Source organism: Ictidomys tridecemlineatus, chromosome 5, assembly GCF_052094955.1.
Source record: "Ictidomys tridecemlineatus isolate mIctTri1 chromosome 5, mIctTri1.hap1, whole genome shotgun sequence".
Taxonomy (NCBI): Eukaryota; Metazoa; Chordata; class Mammalia; order Rodentia; family Sciuridae; genus Ictidomys; species Ictidomys tridecemlineatus.
The window spans coordinates 35,452,704-35,472,275 of NC_135481.1; the positions used below are offsets into that span (position 1 = coordinate 35,452,704).

Genomic DNA, 19,572 nt, shown 5'->3' on the forward strand with positions numbered 1-19,572 from the left:
GTTAAATTGCTGCTCATGATTAGAGTTGCTCTTGGAAAGCTCAACTGCCTAATCACAAATAGAAAATAATTGAAAATTATAAAAAGACAATGAATAATATAAAAAGAACAGATTTTATGTAATAGGAACTTCAGATTATAACAAGATTTTGTGAAATGCCAAAAATTATGGCACTGCTCATTGCAACAGAAAGTGAGTGGGCCAAATAAAGCTAATAGGAAGATGGACAAATCCATGTTCAAGAGTGGAAACCACTGAGTGTAGAGCCTTTGATGCCTCCCTGATTCAGATGCAGAGCACAAGCGGTGGAGCCAGAGTGTTTAAGTCCTGACTGTACCACAACTTATCAGGACAATCATAAGTAAGCATCTTAACATCTCTGGGCATCAGTTTCCTCATTTGCAAAATGAGAATTCCATAAAATTTTTAAAAAGAAAAAATAAGACCTGATCCAATTGTGCTGACAGGAAGGAGAAGAAGATCAGTTACAAGGAAGGGGGATTGCTGACTGGGGACTGACAGGGCTCCCCTCCTAGCAGGTGGCTGTCCAGCATATGAGGACGGAAGAAGGAATGGGGAAGTGGCTCCCTTATCAGACTGAAACATCCAAAAATGACCTAGGAGTGGATAGATCAAGGTTCAGTTATTGCCCAAGCAGATTAGTGTACTGAAAGAGGTTTCCCCTGTGAGCTGAGTAGTAGGAAGGAAGTAGGACTTCTTAGGGTAGGTATCGGGTTAGGGGAGATAAGCACTTGGTGCTTCTGTCCTGAACATAGCACAGTGCTTTTGGCTGGAGACCTGTCAGCATATGCAGGCATAGAGAGGCAGCATCAGCTGCAAGAACATTGACACCCCTGGTGAGAACCACACACTTGGTTTCAGTGGCAGGTGACACTGGAGCAGAGGCATTCTAGGTATCTTCAGGGTTCAGTGCCCCTTCCCCAATATGTACCTCAATACAGGAGGTGACTAAAAAGGGTAGAAAGCACTGTTTCAAAAGAGTTACTAGGGTGTAAAGTGACCTTCACAGGCAGACATGAAAGAAACAAGTGTGACCACTTTCTGAAGATGTTTGGCCATTAACAAATAAGGAAAGTGATATTAGACAGCTTGAGAGTGAGTAAAGAGAAAGGAATTTGTGGGTAGAGGAACCCTGGATCAGTGCAGGCAAGATGGCTCCCAGTGTTGGCAAACTTTCTGGGTCCTTGTCCCTGGATCCTCCCCAGGAATAATTTGTTTCATTTCTGCTACCTGAGGAAACCTGACATAGGAAGACAAAGGCACCCAGGATAGATCATCACCCCAGCGATGATCATATAGATGACTCTACTCCAGCCTCTGTGACCTCCACATTGTCTCTTGGCAAATCATGATCAACAGCACAAAGGAGAACCCAAAGAGTTGATGGACACAGGTCTGCTTTTACAGAAATCCTAGCAGCAACAATAGAAAATTCCCATGCTGAATAGACCACCGCTGTCCTACCTACGTTTTGCATAGCTCATCTGATACTCATAATTACTCTCCTATGTTACTTTTAGTCTACATATATAGAGGAGAAAATTGAAGTTATAAGAGTGATGTTATTTGCCCACATCATAAAGTGGTAAACAAGAGAGCTGAAGTTTAAACTCAGATCTCTCTCATTCCAAAGGCTATGTTTTTCTTCTTGGGCACCTGAGGCTAAAATATGAACAATGAGCAACATAAGACTTGAGGACAAACCATGAACAGCCAAAACTCATAGAGTGTGGAGTTATAGGACCAGGGAGAGCTTAAGACCAAATGGGTTTGCCAGATAAAATAGAAGATGCCCATTTAAATTTAAATTTCAGATAAACAGAAAGTAATGTATCATTGTAAGTATGTCCCAAATATTGCATGCAACATACTTATATTTAAAAAAATTCTCACTTAAAATTCAAAATTAACCAGACATCCTTTGTTTTTTATTTGTTAAAACCATAACTATAGAGCCAGATTATGGAAAGTTTTAATGTATTCTAAGTAATTTAGACTTTATTCCATGGTTAATAGAGACCTATGGAAGATTTTTGGCACAAAGGAGTAACACTGGTAAAGTGGTATTTGAGACCAGCCAAAAGAAAGTGGCAGTTATCCAGGTAGGAAATTCTGAAATATAACACGAGATTGGTGACAGAAGGAAAGAAAAAGAACAGTATCTAGTAGCTGATGTAATATGGGAATACGAGGAACCAGGAAGAATCCAATATGACAGATTTTCAGGCCAGATGCCTGAAAGAATGACAGGTATTGGTAGAAAGAGAGATGTCAAGAGGAAGGATTGCTTTGGGAAAAGAAAACGTGACTTTGAGATGGTGTTTATATGTCTAAATTAATTTCATAACAGGCAAAATGAGTTACCCTTTCTTTTGCACCTTCAACCAGGTGCTGCATGGGTGGGATATTATTACTCAACCTCACACACACATTGCCAGGCAGGTATTATTAATGCTCTTTTCTAATTGAGGAAACCATTGCCACCAGTAGGTGGCAGAGTTGGAATTTAAAATCTCAGACCTCTGACTAAAATCTGGGCCACTTGCTGCTAACCTACACTGCATCCAATTAAAGAAATAGAACCAGAGAACTCCAGGTAAGTTGTGGCTGGAGCTGCAATTGCTTTGGATTGAGAAGCAGGAGCCAAAAAAGGAGGAAAAGTCTGCTAAGAGGACACGTAGGAGGAGAATGGGAGAGAGCTACAGGCTTTGAAGTTTGAGAGACTAGCATTTTGAATACCACAGCTTCATGTGATGTTTTTAGAAAGCAGGGTGAACATGAAGACGGTAAAAGGAAATCCTGGAAAGATATATAAATTCCATGTCATGATGAGCCTTATCTGCCAAGGTCAGGAGATCAGAGTTATCCTATGGGTGATGGGGGAGTTATTGAAAACTTTAAAGCAAGGCATCAACATAACGAGATTTGTTTTCAAAAGGATCTTACTTGTGGCTGTAGTGTTAGCGACGCCAGTTAGGAAGCAGGGGGTAAAGGATGAGAAGAGGAAGGAACAGAGGCTAAGAGAATCAATAGAATGGGGAGGAGAGATGTGGAATAACCAAAAGGATTTTTCCAGGGTGACCAGGAGTGCTGACAATATTTATAAAACATAGGGAATGTAGGAAGAGGAACATACTTGGGGAGGAAGTGTGAAGTTATTTGTCTTCCTATACCCAGAACTTATCTGAGAGCTGACAAAGCAGACAAATGTATGTCAATCTGAGTTTGATTTTGAACACAAAAATCAGTTTTGAGATATGACTGGAACATGTGGGTGGAAATGCTGGACATCTGAAACTAGAAGAGAGCAATGTGAGCCTGCAAAGTTGCTTAGTGAAACAAGACAGAAATAAGTAAGGGAGTGAGACAGGCCATGAACAAAATCTTTGAAAATACTCAGCATATAAGGAGCAAGTAGAGAAAGAAAAAAAAAAATACTGAAGTGAGCAGATAATAGGCAACCATAGAGATAAGAGGGAAAAAGATAGTTTGGAGTATAGATATGAATTTCAGGAAGGAATGGGCTGTATGAAGGGTCATGCTGCAGAGGTACCAGGTGAAATGAAGACTGGTAAGTGCATGTACACTGGATCCAGCCCTCCTTAGTTTTGTTTGCCTTACTTCCTGCCATGACTGTTTTTCCCTTGCTTCCTTAGCAAGGCACTGTCTTTAATATGTAAATATTTGCCTCAGGCTTTGTTTTCTAAATAATTCTGGCTAAGACACAAAGTTACAGAGAACTACAGCAGTAATTGACCGTAAAAAATGTGGATTCCAATGTCTATGTCTGTCAACACAAAACTGTAGTTTTTAGCAATTAAGGCTAAAAAGAAGAAAGCAAGGCCTCAGAAGCAAATACGTCAAAGGCATCTAGGGTTTTTGGTAGTTTTCCATTATTGATTTGTATGTTTTATTTTGTGTGTTTAAGTAAGCAAATTGAATGGGAGTATGATGGATCCAGCCCTGGACACTTTCTTTGATGTTGATGCTGTTTTCTGCAGTTCCTCTTAGGATATGATAACACTTCTGATTCACTAGCCTAGCCAGGAGTAGGGGTGGCTTGCAGGCACATATTTGGCTTTTCCTGCTTATAAACAAGTATATTTAATGATCAGAAAACCAAAATGAAGATTTTCCCAACTTTAAGACTATCTGTCTTCACTACATCTTCAGGCACTAGAGGAATAAACTCAGGGTGAGAATTTGCTTAACCAGTGGACACATTGTACTGTAAACTTGGGCCAGAGCTCTATTCATCACCTGGACTCCACAAACGCCCAATCTATACAAGTCATAATGGCATTTCAGGGTTCCTGATATTTGTTCTCAAAACATCTAAGTATTTTTCTTTTTCCAGTACAGTTATTATGTTGGGAAAAGTCATTAGTCTTTTTAGGGAGAAATTGCAGTAATATTCAATGGAATCCTATAGTGGTGTTGGGGTTTCCCTCTCAAGGGGAGTCAGCCTCCCCTTTAGTGAGCAGGCTCTAAATTTGCGAACTGACTTCTATTTGGAAACTAAGAGAGGGATAACAATGTCCCACTATAGTTGATGTCAGCCTTGCTCTTACTAATGCTTGCATTTGTTTATTTTTAACTTAAGCAATCCTAATAAGTGTCTGCCCATCTATTTCAACCCTAGGAGTATCTCAATTTATCAACCATTGTAAAAATCCTTGTAGATCAAGTCACTTTGTCACTCTGGCCTTGCTATATCTATTATGACAATTATATGTACCTTAGCTCTATTAATTATGCACTGTGACCTGACATCTGCTATTCAGAAATCTCATCATCCTCCTTGATATTAGGGATCTCAGTTTTATGGAAGCACCCTTCACTGTTGGCCCTGTCTTACAGAGGACAAAGATGCCAGGGCTCCCTTCACCAATTATTCCTTATTAGTAAAAAGAAGTTTCTTGGGTCTCCTGGAGTATATAGTCAAAGAGCTATGTTATCAAGCCTTGTGTAGTAAGTCCTTTCTAATAGTCTCACTTTTGTAATATTCTCATTTTTAGCTCTTCCTTGATATGATGTCAAAATATCTCTGGTATTTATACCTTCTATCCAAGCTTCAAGGAACCATCACAACAAACTAATTCAAATGACTTCACATTTACTTGCCAGAACACTGAATAAGATGCATGAGAATTTTTTTGATAATTTGAGATGAATAAGAATTCATTTTATGAATTCTCTCCTATGAAGCCCTAGATTAGCTCTTTCCCCAATCTTACACCCTTAAGATCTGTCCCCACTAGTATAATCCTGATCCCTACATATACTCCAGCTCCTATAACCCCTTGAGACATAGGCTTTCTCCTCTGGACCAGGAACTGTGCTTCCCTGCTCAGGCTCTACTGAGCTCTGACACTAGTTATCAAACTGAAGGCAAAAAATAAATAAATAAATAAAAGTGATGGGGGCATATCTTGAGGAAAACGGGGTCATCTTTCAAGGAACCTATTTCAGGTGAATTCCTATATGATCTCAAGACTAGGGGGTGCTGAGAATAAGAGCTGCTTTTCCTGGCCAGGAAGATTTAGGGACAATTGGGAGCTCAAAATTCTGAGGTTAAATCACCCCAACATTCTTTGTCCAGATCTTAAGGATTCATTTATTCCTGTCCATAAAAGACTTTGACATGGGAGTCAAAGTTTTTGAAGCTCTCTAATAATCTCCTTTTCAGTTCTGCCATCCTGGATCCTGAAACTAATATTCAGCAGTGTCTAGCCTACTGCTGCAAGAGATAAGCGCCTCCTTTATGACTGCTGTAGAAATCCTTGAGCTTTTCAGAGTGTTCCTCAATTGGCAATTAGCTGTTTTGAACTACCATTTTCATTTTGCAAGGCTTCCAATGCTGTCAAAAGCATCTAGTCTATTCCCTAATCTTTATTGTTCCCCTGCCATCTAGTACAGCATCCACCCAGCTTCCCATTGCCTTCTCTTCCACCTGCTCTTCATCTCAATCAGCTGCAGGTGAAAGCTGTAGTAATTGTGATGCACACATCTGTGCATGGCAGGGATTTTTACTACCCGACTTATCAAGACAGCAGTTAGTATTGCCTTTGGAGAGATTCGGCTGTCAACTCCAAAATCCTATTTTGAGGAACTGTTCATAAAGACCACTCCCAGTACCATCATTTTTTTAAGGGTAGGGTCCCAAGAAAACAGAGTTTGGAAATCATGCACTTTTTTGTTATCAATGATTTATTGTTTGGTGAAATTCCAGGGAATAATGTGTAAAGGGAAAAGGAAAATGAGGACATGAGCATAATGTGCTACCCAGATGGCCATAGCTTTATTGCAAACAAGGATGGTTGCTCCATCTTTCAGGGCATTTCTAGAGTACATGTGAAGCTACTGCCTCTCAGAACATCCATCACACAGGAAGTAGAGTGAGCAGTGCCATTTATTTCTGTCTCATCTCTCAAGGGTTGAGCTTCACTATACTCCAGACACTAATTCAGCCCCTTCAGGTAGCTTCTTAGGAAACCAGAGCCTCTATAGACCATTCTGTCCAATAAGCAAATGGATCACTCTTTCCTACTGGTCAGTACTACGTGTGGAGGCCCCTCAGTTCGGGGGGCGGGGGGGGGACGAGATGAGCAGGGGCTTGTTGCTATGAGTTTATGACTGTAAGACACATGGTGGGTTTTTGTGAGGATATAGTCAAGTAATATCCAGTACCAACATTTATGAAGCACTTAATAAAAAAAATTCGTGGTGAATTTTTGTGCATGTGATTGTTACATGACTTGTTGGAGCATTTACCCCCACCCTTTCTAAGCCTTTGTTAAGCACCACCTGCACAGTCAATACAAAACTAGCCAAATCTGAGTGTTCAACAATGCCATGGGCAGTGGTCCACTGCCGCATAGGGCAACCAGGCAGCCAAAAGGTTTTGCGGCAAATGCAGGATTGTGGCAACCATAATCCAGGCAGCGTATAGCTATACAATGGAGTTGAGTGTTTTGCTTTTATGAAAATATGACTAGTGATAATGCCTTTCATTGTCTAGCCACCTTAAAGCCTTCTTTTAAATATTTGACTTGTCTCCGAAATCCACAAAGGAAATAAATTTATATTGGTTTTTGTTATATAAATTATAGCTATGTAGCTGAAGGAGAGTCTGCTCATTCACAGAGTCATAGATTTACTTTTGAAACCATGAATACAGGAGCCCTCAAATGTCAAATAGATGAAGAATAATATTTTCTTTGGGAAATTTGCTAAATTATCCTCTGAGTTTGGTTAACCATGAAGAAATATCCTTCATTTGATGAATAATTCATATCTGAGTCTTGTCACCATGGAAAAAGAGAGCTTTCACCTCCAATTTCTCTTTTGAGGCATTCAATGCCATAGATATAATGTTTACCTCCCTTGAGGGAACAACAGCTCTTGATAAGTGGGAATATGATTTCAGGGGAAAAAATTGTCTGCTCTGTATTTGTTAAAAACTGCTTCAATATTCTGTTTTATTTCCTGTTTCAAATACATGGTGAAGGATTTTCATAGTCAAAGGAAATCTACTGAGGACTGTGATAGACATGAACCTTGAGACAGTGACAAAATGAGTTTTGAGCTTTCAAAAAATATACCTTTCACTTTTCCAGAAGCAAGAGTTGAGATTTTAAAAATAAAAACAAATCCAAGTTATTTGGTATAATGAAAATAGAAGATATAATAAAAGTCTCCTAATAAATTTACTTAACTATATTTTCTCATTGATAACAAATGTTTATCATGAGTTGTCAGGATTCAGCTTGACATGACTGTAGCCATCTTGGTCTAACTGCTGTTTTTCCTTCCAGGTGACCCTAACTTACATCCCAAACCCTACAGGACAGAGTTGTTAAGAGAGTCAGCCCAGTGTATTGTGCTAGCCACTGATGTGCAGACTGTTTCTTAACTGACACTGGACATGTTAGTAGTTTTGAGAAACACCAGATACTTTCTTGTTGGCTGAGGACCATCTTTTTCTAGCTTAGCATATAAATCTCCCTTCCACTACCTTGAGGTCCAAAGATCCTCCCATCTTGCTGCCACCCAAGACATACTTCTGTCCTTAATAAATTGCACTTTGTGCAATCCTGGATCTTCTGCCTCTTCCTTCAGCCTTTCAGCATCTTCCACCTTTGGCAGCTGATTCTCATGCACTAGGACTGAGTTTTTCTGAAGCACTCCTATTTGCATTGAAACCATTTGATGACTGGGTTGTCCCTATTTCTGGATCTATGGCACCTGAGAGCAGATTTGGCTCCATCAATTCTGATCTTTGAACTTGTACCTTAAACATGCCACCTGGGTTTCTATCTGGATCCCTCAGGCCACCAACACCGGCTGGAACTAACCTAGCCTCCAACCCCATGATTCTCACCTACCTCTGGCCCCTCAGAGAGGAATTAGACATGCACAGGGCATGGAGCCAAATGCCACTGAAGAGAAATGTAAGAAATGTATGCCCCACCAAAATACCAATAGCATTCCTTACAGAACTAGAAAAAACAGTGCTAAAATTCACTTGGAAGCATAAAAGACCCAGAATAGCCAAAGCAATTTTAAGCTATAAAAGCAATACTGGAAGCAACACAATACCTGACTTCAAAATATACTACAGAACTATAGCAACAAAATATACTACAGAACTATAGCAACAAAAACTACATGACAACTGGCATAAAAACAGACACATAACCAATGGAACAGAATAGAATACACAGAGATGAACCCACACATCTATAGGCATCTGATCCTTGAAAAAGATGCCAAAAACATACATCGGTGAAAAGATAGCCTTTTCAACAAAGATGCTGGGAAAACTGGTTATCCATATGTTGAAGAATGAAATTAGATCCTTATCTCTCAGCCTACACAAAATCAACTCAAAATGAATGAAAGATCTGGAAATTAGACCAGCAACTCCTAGAAGAAAACATAGGGTCAACATTCCAGCATACAGGCACAAGCAAAAACATTCTCAATAAGATTCCTAAAACTCAGGAAATAATGCCAAGAGTTAATAAAGGAAACAATTAGGTATGTGAAGACAGTACCCACAGAATAGGAGAAAATCTTTGCTAGCTACTCTCTGACAAAGGATTAATATCTAGAATTCAAAAATCTAGAATATATGAAGAGCTCAAAAACTTCACACCAAAAAAATCAATCAACACAATTAATAAATGGGCAAATGAATTAAACAGACACTTCTCAAAAGAAAAATATAAATGGCCAATAAATATATGAATTAACAATTAGAAAAATGCAAATCAAAACTACCCTGAGATTTCATCTCACCCCAGTCAAAATGGCAGTCAACAAGAATAAGCCAGGCACAGTGGTGCACACTTATAATCCTCAGCTCAGGAAAATAAAAAGGACTGAACTAGGGGTGTGGCTTAGTAGTTAAATACCCCCTGGGTTCACTCCCTGGTACCAAAAAAAAAAAAAAAGAATACAAATAATAAATGCTGGAGAGCGGATGTGAAGAAAAAGGGACATTTTTACACTGTTGGTGAGATTGTAAATTAGTACAAGCACTATGGAAATCAGTATGGGGGTTCCTCAAAAGACTAGGCACAGAGCTGGGGTTGTAGCTCAGTGGTAAAGTGCTTGCCTAGCATGTGTGAAGCATTGGGTTCAATCCTAAGCACCACATAAAAATAAATAAATAAAATAAAAGTATTGTGTCCATCTACAACTAAAAAAAAAAAGACTAGGCATGAACCACCATGACACCGCTCTAACCTTCCTCGACATTTGTCTTAAACAATTAAAGTCATCGTACTACAATGATACACGCATACCCATGTTTATAACAGCACAATTCACAATAGGCAAACTGTGGAACCAGTCTAGGTATTTCATCAACAGGTAAATGTTTAATTCAGCCATAAAGAAAAATGAAATTATGTCATTTACAGGAAAATGGATGGAACTAGAGACTATCATATTAAGCGAAATTAAGTCAAATTCAGAAGGTCAAGGGTCACACGTTTTCTCTCATATGTAGAAGCTAGAGAGGAAAAAGGAAAAGAAAAGTAAGAAAAGGCCCAAGGAGTAGGAGGTAGGGAGGGAGAAATAAAGTTCTAGGGAGTGATATTGGGCAAATTATATTGTTATATTATGTGCATGTATAAATATGTAACAATAAATCCCATTGTTATGTATAACTATAAGGCACCAATAAAAATGTAAAAATAAAACACTAAAATACTTCACATCCTAAAAACAAATGTGCATTTGATAAAACTACACAGACCCACATTTATGTGGTAAAAGTTTTTAAAAATGGAATGAGAAGGATTCAAAATAGTAATTGGTTGTTGGTGGGAAGAGTTGGCAGAGATTTTTGTTGAGATCAAGGAGAACTACAAAAACTCCTTCAACTAAACTCAAAATGTTTTCTTACTTTTAAAAACCTGAATTGAATAAGGTAAGATAGTAATATTTGTTCACTTAGATCATGAGGGAGTTATTCTTTGATTCTTTTTATAAATGTTTGAAATATTGCATGAAAATGGGGAAAAAAGAAATTTATGGTAGAGTTATGCAGAAAGTGTTTTCTCAGTCCATTTAGGGCTATTTTAACAAAATACCTTAGACCATGTGACTTTTAATCAACAAAAATGTTTTTCTCACATTTTTAGATGCTGGGAAGTCCCAGATCAAGGCACCAGTAGATTTGATGTTTGGTGAGCACCTTCTTCCTTATGTACAGCCATCCTCTCACTGTAACCTCACATGACAGAAGGAGCAAGGTCGTTTCCCAGACCCTTTATAAGGGTGCTAATCCCATTCATGAAGGTTCCATCCTCATGACCCAATTTCTCCCAAAGTTCTCACCTCCTAATAGTACCACCTCGGGGGATATGATTTCAACACATTAACTTGGGGGTAAACATAAGCATTTAGACCCTAGCAGTATTAGACTTAAATCAGAAAATTAAAAAGAAAAGAAAGGAAATCAAGGAGAGAAGAGCATATTCATTAAGCATTTCTATGTACAAAGGACTTGAAATTCAAATTACTCTCCCACAACAACCCTTTCATGAAGACATTGTCTTCACTGGTATAGCTATGAGTATGAGAACAGAGGGGTTGGGAGGTTGGGCACCTTTGTCAAAGTTACCTAAAATGCAAGTTTAGATTTCATAGGGAAACTCAATATTGTGGGTGGTGACTGTGTACATGGATAGGAGGCATGACACAGTGGCAAGAAAGTTATTGGAACACTAAACTTCACCCAGATCACCATCTATTTTGTTAAAATAGCCCTAAATGGACTGAGAAAATACTTTCTGCAAAACTCTACCATAAATTTCTTTTCACTCTATGTGTTTGGTTTAGGACCTTTTTAGTACCATAACCAAGGATAAGTGTATTTAGCCCCTTTCTGCATGACCTTAGAATGGGGGAAGAAGGAATGATGTCTGTCATACCTACTACAAAAAGTTTTGATGGTTCTAACAAGTTAATGTAAAGAAATTCATACATAGAAAAATGTTATGCAAGTTCAATTCATTTGTCATAGTTTCTAGTTCCAAAAATGTACAATTCAGATAGGAGGACACAACATAAATAACCACAGAATAACCACACAAGAATAGCACAGGTTTAATCATCTTGATATCCCTAAAGTCTCCACTCTACTGGAGAATCTCTTATACTTCTGTTTGGCCAGTTATTTCTAGAGTCTAATTGAGATGCACAATATTTCTGTTTGACTCCGACTTTTGACACTCCTTTAGATGCCCCCAGATCTCCTCTTGAACTCCATCCTATACATAATGAGAAAAACCAACATTGTTCCCAACATTTTAAAGTTTTCTGGACACCCCATATCTCTCCTGAAAACCTATGGCTCTTGCTGAATGTGAGCCTCGTTTACTGGACTGCCTATACCACATCACCTATATTGGACAGCTCCTAGATTCTTGAATTCTTCAGAATAGCACCTGCACCAGACCATAAGTATAGTAGACTTTTACTGAAGATCTGAGACCAAGAATGGTGAGGTTTACAACAAGGTGAGGACTAGGTATCCTGTTCTTAAATGTCCCTTGCCCATTTCTGCCTCAGAAAAGTTCTCATTGGCAAATAGCCCTATCCCAGGACCATTGTGCTCCATTTTTTTTTCTTTTGCCTTCCCCTTTTCTACCTGGTACCCACAAACTCCCTCCCCAGTTCCTATTTATACTTGTGTACCAATAACAATGAACATAGATTAAATGTTTACTTTGTACCAGGTAGTATAAGTTCTTTATGTGTATTCTTTCATTTAGTAGACATTTTCTGTTCCTTCATTTTGCTCCAGGTATTTCAGGCCCAAGCCCTTGAAACTTCATCTTTTTATTCACTCAACTTTTTTTTTTTTTTTTTTGCAGGGTACTAGCTCATAAGGCTTTGGTAACAAAACAGGTCTCTGCCCTCATAGACCTCCATATGTGAAGAGCTGATCTTGCCAAATAAAATAATTTTATCTTTGCCAGTTTTTATAGCAACCATTTCTCCACTTGCTGTAGTAGAAGAGAACAGATAACAGTATAAGGCAAAAATACAAAAGAAGTCACATAACAGAACGTGACTGGCACATGGGAAGGACAGAAAGTATAAAATACTTTGAATTTAGGAACTGATGAGATGACTTGGGGTAAATGGGTGGACTTTGAGACACTGATTGGAGCAAGAGAGAAAAGACAGGCAGGAAGGGCTGGAAGAGCATCAAATTGCAATCAGTGGTTACAGAGCAAGGCCTTTCAAGGGAGACCCTGGTCTCAAATTCCAGCTCTGTCACTTACTTTGTGACTCTAAGGAAAGTACTTAATTCTAAGCCTGTCTTTCCTCCTTTAGAAAACTAGGATAATAGTAGTTCCTCAAAGAGTTACATGGATTAAATGAGGTAGGGAGACAAAAAAAAAATGTAAAACTCCTTAGGCAATGCCAAGAACATAAACAATCACCAAGCAAATGTTTTCGTAAAAAGGAACAAAGGCTTTACACTCTAATTTCTTACAGAAAGAATAATTTGAAATACCTTACCAGTTATACAATGTGGGGTTTTTTCACATATATTATACATTTTTCTAGTAACTTTTAAGGTAGAGATAATTATCATTATACAGAAGTGGAATTTGAGTCTCAGAAAGATGAAGAACTCCCACATGGAAGGGCACAATGTAATACCAATGTCTGAAGAGTCTGAGGCAGGAGGATTGCAAGTTCAAGGCCAGTCTCAGCCACTTAGAGAGACCTCAGCAACTCGGTGAGATCTTGTCTCAAAACAAACAACAACAACAACAACAAAAGGGACTGGGGATGTAACTCAAAGGTAAAGTTAAAAAAACAAAAAAAAAAAAAAAAAAACAACTCCCTCATGTCTTGAAAAGGACTCTGGCCAGGACTTTGTATCTACCTCTTGTGGTTCCTAATCTTTCTATTCCTGCCTTAAAAGTCAATTACACTCTTTAGATGCAGGGCACATACTGGTAATCCCAGCCGCTTGAGGCTGAGGCAAGAGGGTCACTGTTCAAAGCCAGCCTAAGCAATTTAGCAAGGCCCTAAGCAACTTGAGAGAACCTATCTCAAAAAAAAAATAATAAAAATAAATTGGAAGAGTGCCTGCCTCGCATGCACAAGGCCCTGGGTTCAATCCCCCCACCACCACAAAAAAATAAAAAGGAACTGCACTGCGCCCATAATCCCAGCGGCTCCAGCTCTCTGGAGGCTGAGGCAGGAGGATCTTGAGAGTTCAAAGTCAGCCTCAGCAACTTAGTGAGTTAGTGAAGTTCTAAGCAACTCAGTGAGGCCTCATCTCTAAATAAAATACAAAATAGAGCTGGGGTGTGGCGCAGTGGCTAAGCACCCCAGGGTTCAATCATTGGAACCTAATAATAAAGTCAATTACACCACAGAAGTGATAACTCTTTGAATAGCTTAACCAAAGACCCTCATCAAAAGGAGATCTGGGGGCATCTAAAGGAGTGTCAAAAGTCGGAGTCAAACAGAAATATTGTGCATCTCAATTAGACTCTAGAAATAACTGGCCAAACAGAAGTCAATCTAAATGCCCATCAATAGACAAACAGCTAACAACTTATGGTATATCCTTACAGGGAATCCCATTCAGTCCATAAAAAGTGAGGGAGATCTATACAGATCTATATGTACTGGCCTAGAAATATACGTGTACACATTAACAAAAAAAAAGTAGGCTGTGGAACAATCAAAAACGTAAAGAGAGAGAGAGAGAGAGGTGGGGGTGGGGGGCTTATGGTATACGGTGTTTATAGGTGTTTAAGACAACAGACTACCTACTCAGTGATCCGACCTACCCTCTCCTTTCCACACACCCTGATCTCCTTTCCACACTCCTACCCTCACATGTCAACCCAGCCCCTTTCCATTTCTCCTGATCCTCCCTGCCTTTTTCATAAGGACTCTCAAAGCCTCTCGCTCACACCCTAGTACCCATCTGCTAGGGCGGAGGCAGGCTGCGGAAGACAGGCGCAGGCGCCTTGGCACCAAACGGAAGACGCGGTCGGCGTGTTGGCCCCGCCCCCAGGGCGGAGCCCGAGAGCCTAGGGTCGGGATGGTGCGGCTCTTGGGATTCGTCCGCTCTTGGCGCCCTGCCGTCGGCCCACTTCCGCCAGCCTAGCAGCGATTCTTGGTTGAGGTCGCCGGAGCCCGGTTTGCTTCTGTTCCTGCTTTCGAGACTGTTTGCAGACGCTGGTGTTAAAATTGTTATACTTACCGCATTTATAGTGAGACTCGCGAAGTGCGAGAGTTTACAGCAGTTTTACTTTAAATAGGAAATAGAATTAGCCAGCCCTTGTTCCCGAAGGGAGATGAGGAGTTCCCACCTTCCACATGTCCTTGTGTGACAAATTGATGGCCTTCACGCAGCTTCTTAAATAGTAATGATTGTAGCTAACTAGCTCGGGCTTACAGTCTCTGTTTTACCTATGTTTGTGTCAGTATCCTCATTTTACCGTTGAAGAAGCCAAAACACAGACGATTTTACCAAATCACCCTGTGGCAGTGTCTGTATGAGAACCCCAGTATCTAGCCTAGCATCCAATACCATCAATCAATGCGTTCTGCTGCCTTTCAAAAGAAACCAGGCATATGGCAAAATCAGTCAGCAGCAGTTCAAGAGGCAATTTATCTAAGCTTTCTTTATTCTTTTATGTCAATTCTGGAAAACATGGGAGAGAGTTGCTCAGAGAATTGGAAAGTTGGAGGAGGTAGATTAGCTAAGGGAACATACAAGTAACTAAATCCTTAAAATTTTTTTTTTTAATTTGTGGTGATATCCACATAACATATTAATCATTTTAAAGCAAACAATTCAGTGACATTTAGCACACTGGCAATGTGGCACAACCATCTTAATTAGCGCTAAAACATTCCTATTACCCAAGTAATCAATCATTCACACTCCACTCCCAGGCCCTGGCAACCACCAATCTGTGTCATATCTCTATGGCTCCATCTATTCTGGATATTTCATATAAATGGAATCATACTATAGTAAGCCTTTTATGTCTGACTTTTTTCATTTAGCATAATGTTTTTAAGGTTCCTCTATATCTTGTATTATCTTTTTAATGGCCAAAATCCCATTGTACATATATATAAACCACAATTTTTTACCCAATTATCTGTTGATGAACATTTGGACTGTTTTTTTATTTGGTTTTTTTTGTGTGGGGGAAGGGGGGGTTACTGAGATTGAGCATAGGGAAGCTTTTCCACTGAGCTATTTTATTTTATTTTAAAATAGGTTCTCACTAAGTTGGTTAGGGCCTTGCTAAATTACTGAGTCTGGCCTCAAATTTCTGATCCTCCTGCCCCAACCTCTCAAGTCTCTGGGGATTACAGACATTCACCACCACCAGTGGCATATGTTTCCACTTTTGTATTGTAAGCAGTGCTGCTATCAACATTTGTGCACATGTACTTGTTTGAGTGCCTGTATTAGTCAGCTTTTCATTACTTGAGTACCTGTTTCCAATTCTTTTGAGTAAATATATATGTATGTATTTATGTATAAATTATATATTATTTAAATATACATATTTAAATAAAAATTATATGTACATTATAATTTTTATATAATTATCATTTATATGTAAATTTATATATATATTGAGAGAGAAGAGTTGGAATGGGCCATGTGATAATTTCATATTTAGCTTTTATAAAAACTCCTATATCCTTTAGAAATGCTTCCTTAAGGCTATAATATTATTAATATTATAAATAATATTAAGTAAACATATTAAATATTGTGAATTCATTTCTCAGCCTCAGCACTGTTGAAGTTTGGGGTCAGAGAATTCTTTGTTGTAAAAGGCTGCCCTGTAGGAATTTTAGCAGCAATCCTGGTCTCTACCCAGTAGATGTCAGTAGCATCCTCTTATTTGTAATCAACAAACTGTAGAGATGCTGCGGAATGTCCACTGGGAAGCAAAACAGGCCCCCCTGGAAACCACTGTTCTAATGGATTCCCTGTTAACCTGAAGCAAATGTGGCTGACACTAAGGAAGAATACTAAAAGTTAAGGGCCTTTAGAAGTTTGTGTACAGGAAGTGTTCTCTGTTTACTCTGTAATGATTTAAGGAACTTGCAGGTTTCAGATATGTGACAACCAGAAAAAAAAAAAAACTGACCATTAAATATTCATGTATCTTTCATATACAAGTTTAATAATATAAACCCCGCTCACCCACTGAACTCCAAGAAATAGTTCCCCCCACCCCTGCCCTATGACACATACTAAATCATTTTTATAGCACACAGCATTGTACAATTTTTAAGGTGACAACAAGGAACAAGATTTTTTATATATATGGTAATTTTTTTCAAATAAAAACTGAAGATGGCCGGAGGAATTTCCTATTTGGTACATCCAAATAACAAAAAGATGAATGCTAATTTCATTATTTAGATATAGTGAACCAAAATGAATATTTTACACTTACTATTATTGATATTAGTGAGTTCTTTATAGAATGGGAAACCTGAGTGCAAGCCTTCACCATCTGTTAAGATCAAAACTGTTATGGAAATGGACCAATCAGCCTTAGGCACAGATGGCATTGGTGTAGAGTTCACAGCAGTTAGCAAGGGCTGAAGCACTGAACTCTGTGTCTTCCCAGGGACCGGAAAAAGAAGGTGGGTTGGTGCCATTCAGAGAAGTACTAAAATGAAAAGCCAGAGAGATAAAAACAAGGCAACAAAAGGTGTCAAGTTTTATAAGCAGCTAAAAATGTTACCCCAAATGTCACAAAAGCAGAAACTTACAAATGTATCCATTTCATAAATAAATTGAATCAAATTAAATTTGTTTTCTCATTAATACTAGAGATAATACCAGCAAGGAACCCTGTACAATGTCTCTGCTCCTGTGTCCAATTCCTAACCATAGTCCATCTAGAAATTTCCTTTCCAGATATCTGAGGCAAAATTTATGCCTAGCAATGATCTAGAATTAAATTTATCTAAAAAGTAAGATGGTATCCCAAAGCCATCTTCTTGCAAAAGGAAAACGGATCAGACTAAATAAGTATAAATTAATTGGACAAAAACCTCATCTTTTTAGATTCTAGCTGCTAATGACGCTCAGTATGTGACTAGGAAATCCACTGTCATAAGAACACAGGGATCAAAAAAATTATGCCAGACCAATGATCTATCCAGCTTATAATTAATCTTTAATACTCATCAAAAGGGTTGGGTTTGTTTGTTTGCTTGTTTGTTGTTGTTTTTTTTTAGTACATTGGTTACCTTCTCTGCTGATAACCTCCAAGCAGGCAGGATAACATTCATTAACTTGGTCTAATAATTTGTTAAGCAGCTAGCATCTGAACATCTACCTAAATAGTGAACAGGTCATTTAATGATAATTTCCAAGCCATCTCCAACTCTAATTTTCCTCCTGAACCCCAGGTCCCAGGTGGCTTATGATAGCTTTATATGGTGATCCCACAGGTAATTCTAAGTTAACACAACCAAAATGGAAAGAGGCCATAATCTCTCCCCTTTACTCCCATTCTGGAACTGGGCCTCTTCATTTCAGTAAATGACTGGCACTTGGGTCTCCTTTTCCACAGCAGAAAGCTACTTTCCTTTCTCTTCCTCACTTTACCCCTTCCTCCTGTCTAGCTGATGACCAATCCTGTTCATTCTACTTGGTCTCACGCATTTCCATTTTTAAAACCACTTAGGATCAGCTCCTACCATCTCTCACTAAAACCTATTATAATAGTATGTTTATTGGTTTCCCTGATACTCAAATGGCTACCAGAAAGATCTTTTGAAAAGCATACCTGAACATGTCAGTGTTCAGAATTCTTTGGATCAAAACTAAATTCCTCAGCATTTTTGGTTTGTTTAGTACCGGGGCACTTAACCACTGAGCCACATGCTCAGCCCTTTTTTGTATTTTATTAAGAAAGAGGGTCTCATTGCATTGCTTAGAGCCTGACTAAGTTGCTGAGGCTGGCTTTGAATTTGTGATCATCCTGCCTCAGCCTCCCAAGCTGCTGGGAGGCATGCAAGCCCAGCAATTCTGTAGCATTTCATCCAAGGCTGTCTTTTAGCCTTCTCTCCCAGAGCTCTCCTCACTCACCCATACACCTTTGGCTTTGACAACATTCTAATTCCTCAAATTATTCCTTTTAACTACATTTTTATATATCATACTAGAGAGACAAATACCACAAGATCTGCAGAAACATTCCAATCTGAAGTAAAAAAGTCTAGTCTCACATTAACAAAAAAATAAAAATAAAAAGTACTGCTATAAAATATTAAAGAGTATTAATTATAAAACCTTTTTTGTATGTCTCAAAACTAGTTCTTTTACCTTAAATTATATATTATCTTCTTTTCATCTAGAATTTGGTAAATATGTTCATTTTTACACAATGTGAACACATCATGATTTATAAATTCATCTTTGTCCTTTCTCAATTGTCTCATTTCTGTCTGAAGAAGCCCACAATCTTTTAGCCACTTAGGACTATAGCTAAATCTTGACCTGTAACATATCTATATTCCAGCCACAATCAATATAGTCACTTACCAAAGAAAACACTCTTTTATTTCTTCCCTTACCCCTCTATCCTCAGTACCCACCAATATAGATAGAAACTGTCACCTGGGCATAGTAGGGTTAATGCCAAAGCTGCACTTCAGAGAAAAAAGCACAAATCTAGGCCATCACCAATGCCCATGTCTCCTCTCATTCACTCAGTCCACTCAGTCCACTCAGTCCACAGGACTACTCTCAAGACCTTACTCCCACCCCCAGAAACTGCCTTCAGTGAGCAGGGGTCCTGATGCTCACCTCTGAAAGAGCTCTCTGCAGCACACATAGGTCTCATAGGTTCTATTGGTGAAACTTGTGTTTAGGAAGGAAACACAGTCAGATTCAGCTCCCCTGGGGACATAGAGGATTCCTGGATAAACAAGACAGAGATACTAAGGCAGAGATTCGACACATGCTCATCGAGGCATTTTATTCTTTGCTTATAGACT

The 19,572-nt window shown here is 38.8% G+C and overlaps 1 protein-coding gene across 2 annotated transcripts in view; it reads right to left on the reverse strand.

Annotated features, from left to right (window-relative positions):
- Positions 1 to 16,715: 16,715 nt before the first annotated feature.
- Positions 16,716 to 19,572, reverse strand: part of Slc28a2 (solute carrier family 28 member 2) — a 58,660-nt gene continuing 55,803 nt past the window's right edge. For both annotated transcript variants that reach the window (XM_078049677.1, XM_005316917.3), the window contains 2 exons: positions 19,382 to 19,493; positions 16,716 to 17,231 (listed from right to left, as the gene is read on the reverse strand). In XM_078049677.1, the coding sequence (XP_077905803.1) occupies positions 17,114 to 17,231; positions 19,382 to 19,493 (230 nt within the window). In that variant the 3' untranslated portion in view covers positions 16,716 to 17,113. The remainder of the gene's footprint in view (positions 17,232 to 19,381; positions 19,494 to 19,572) is intronic.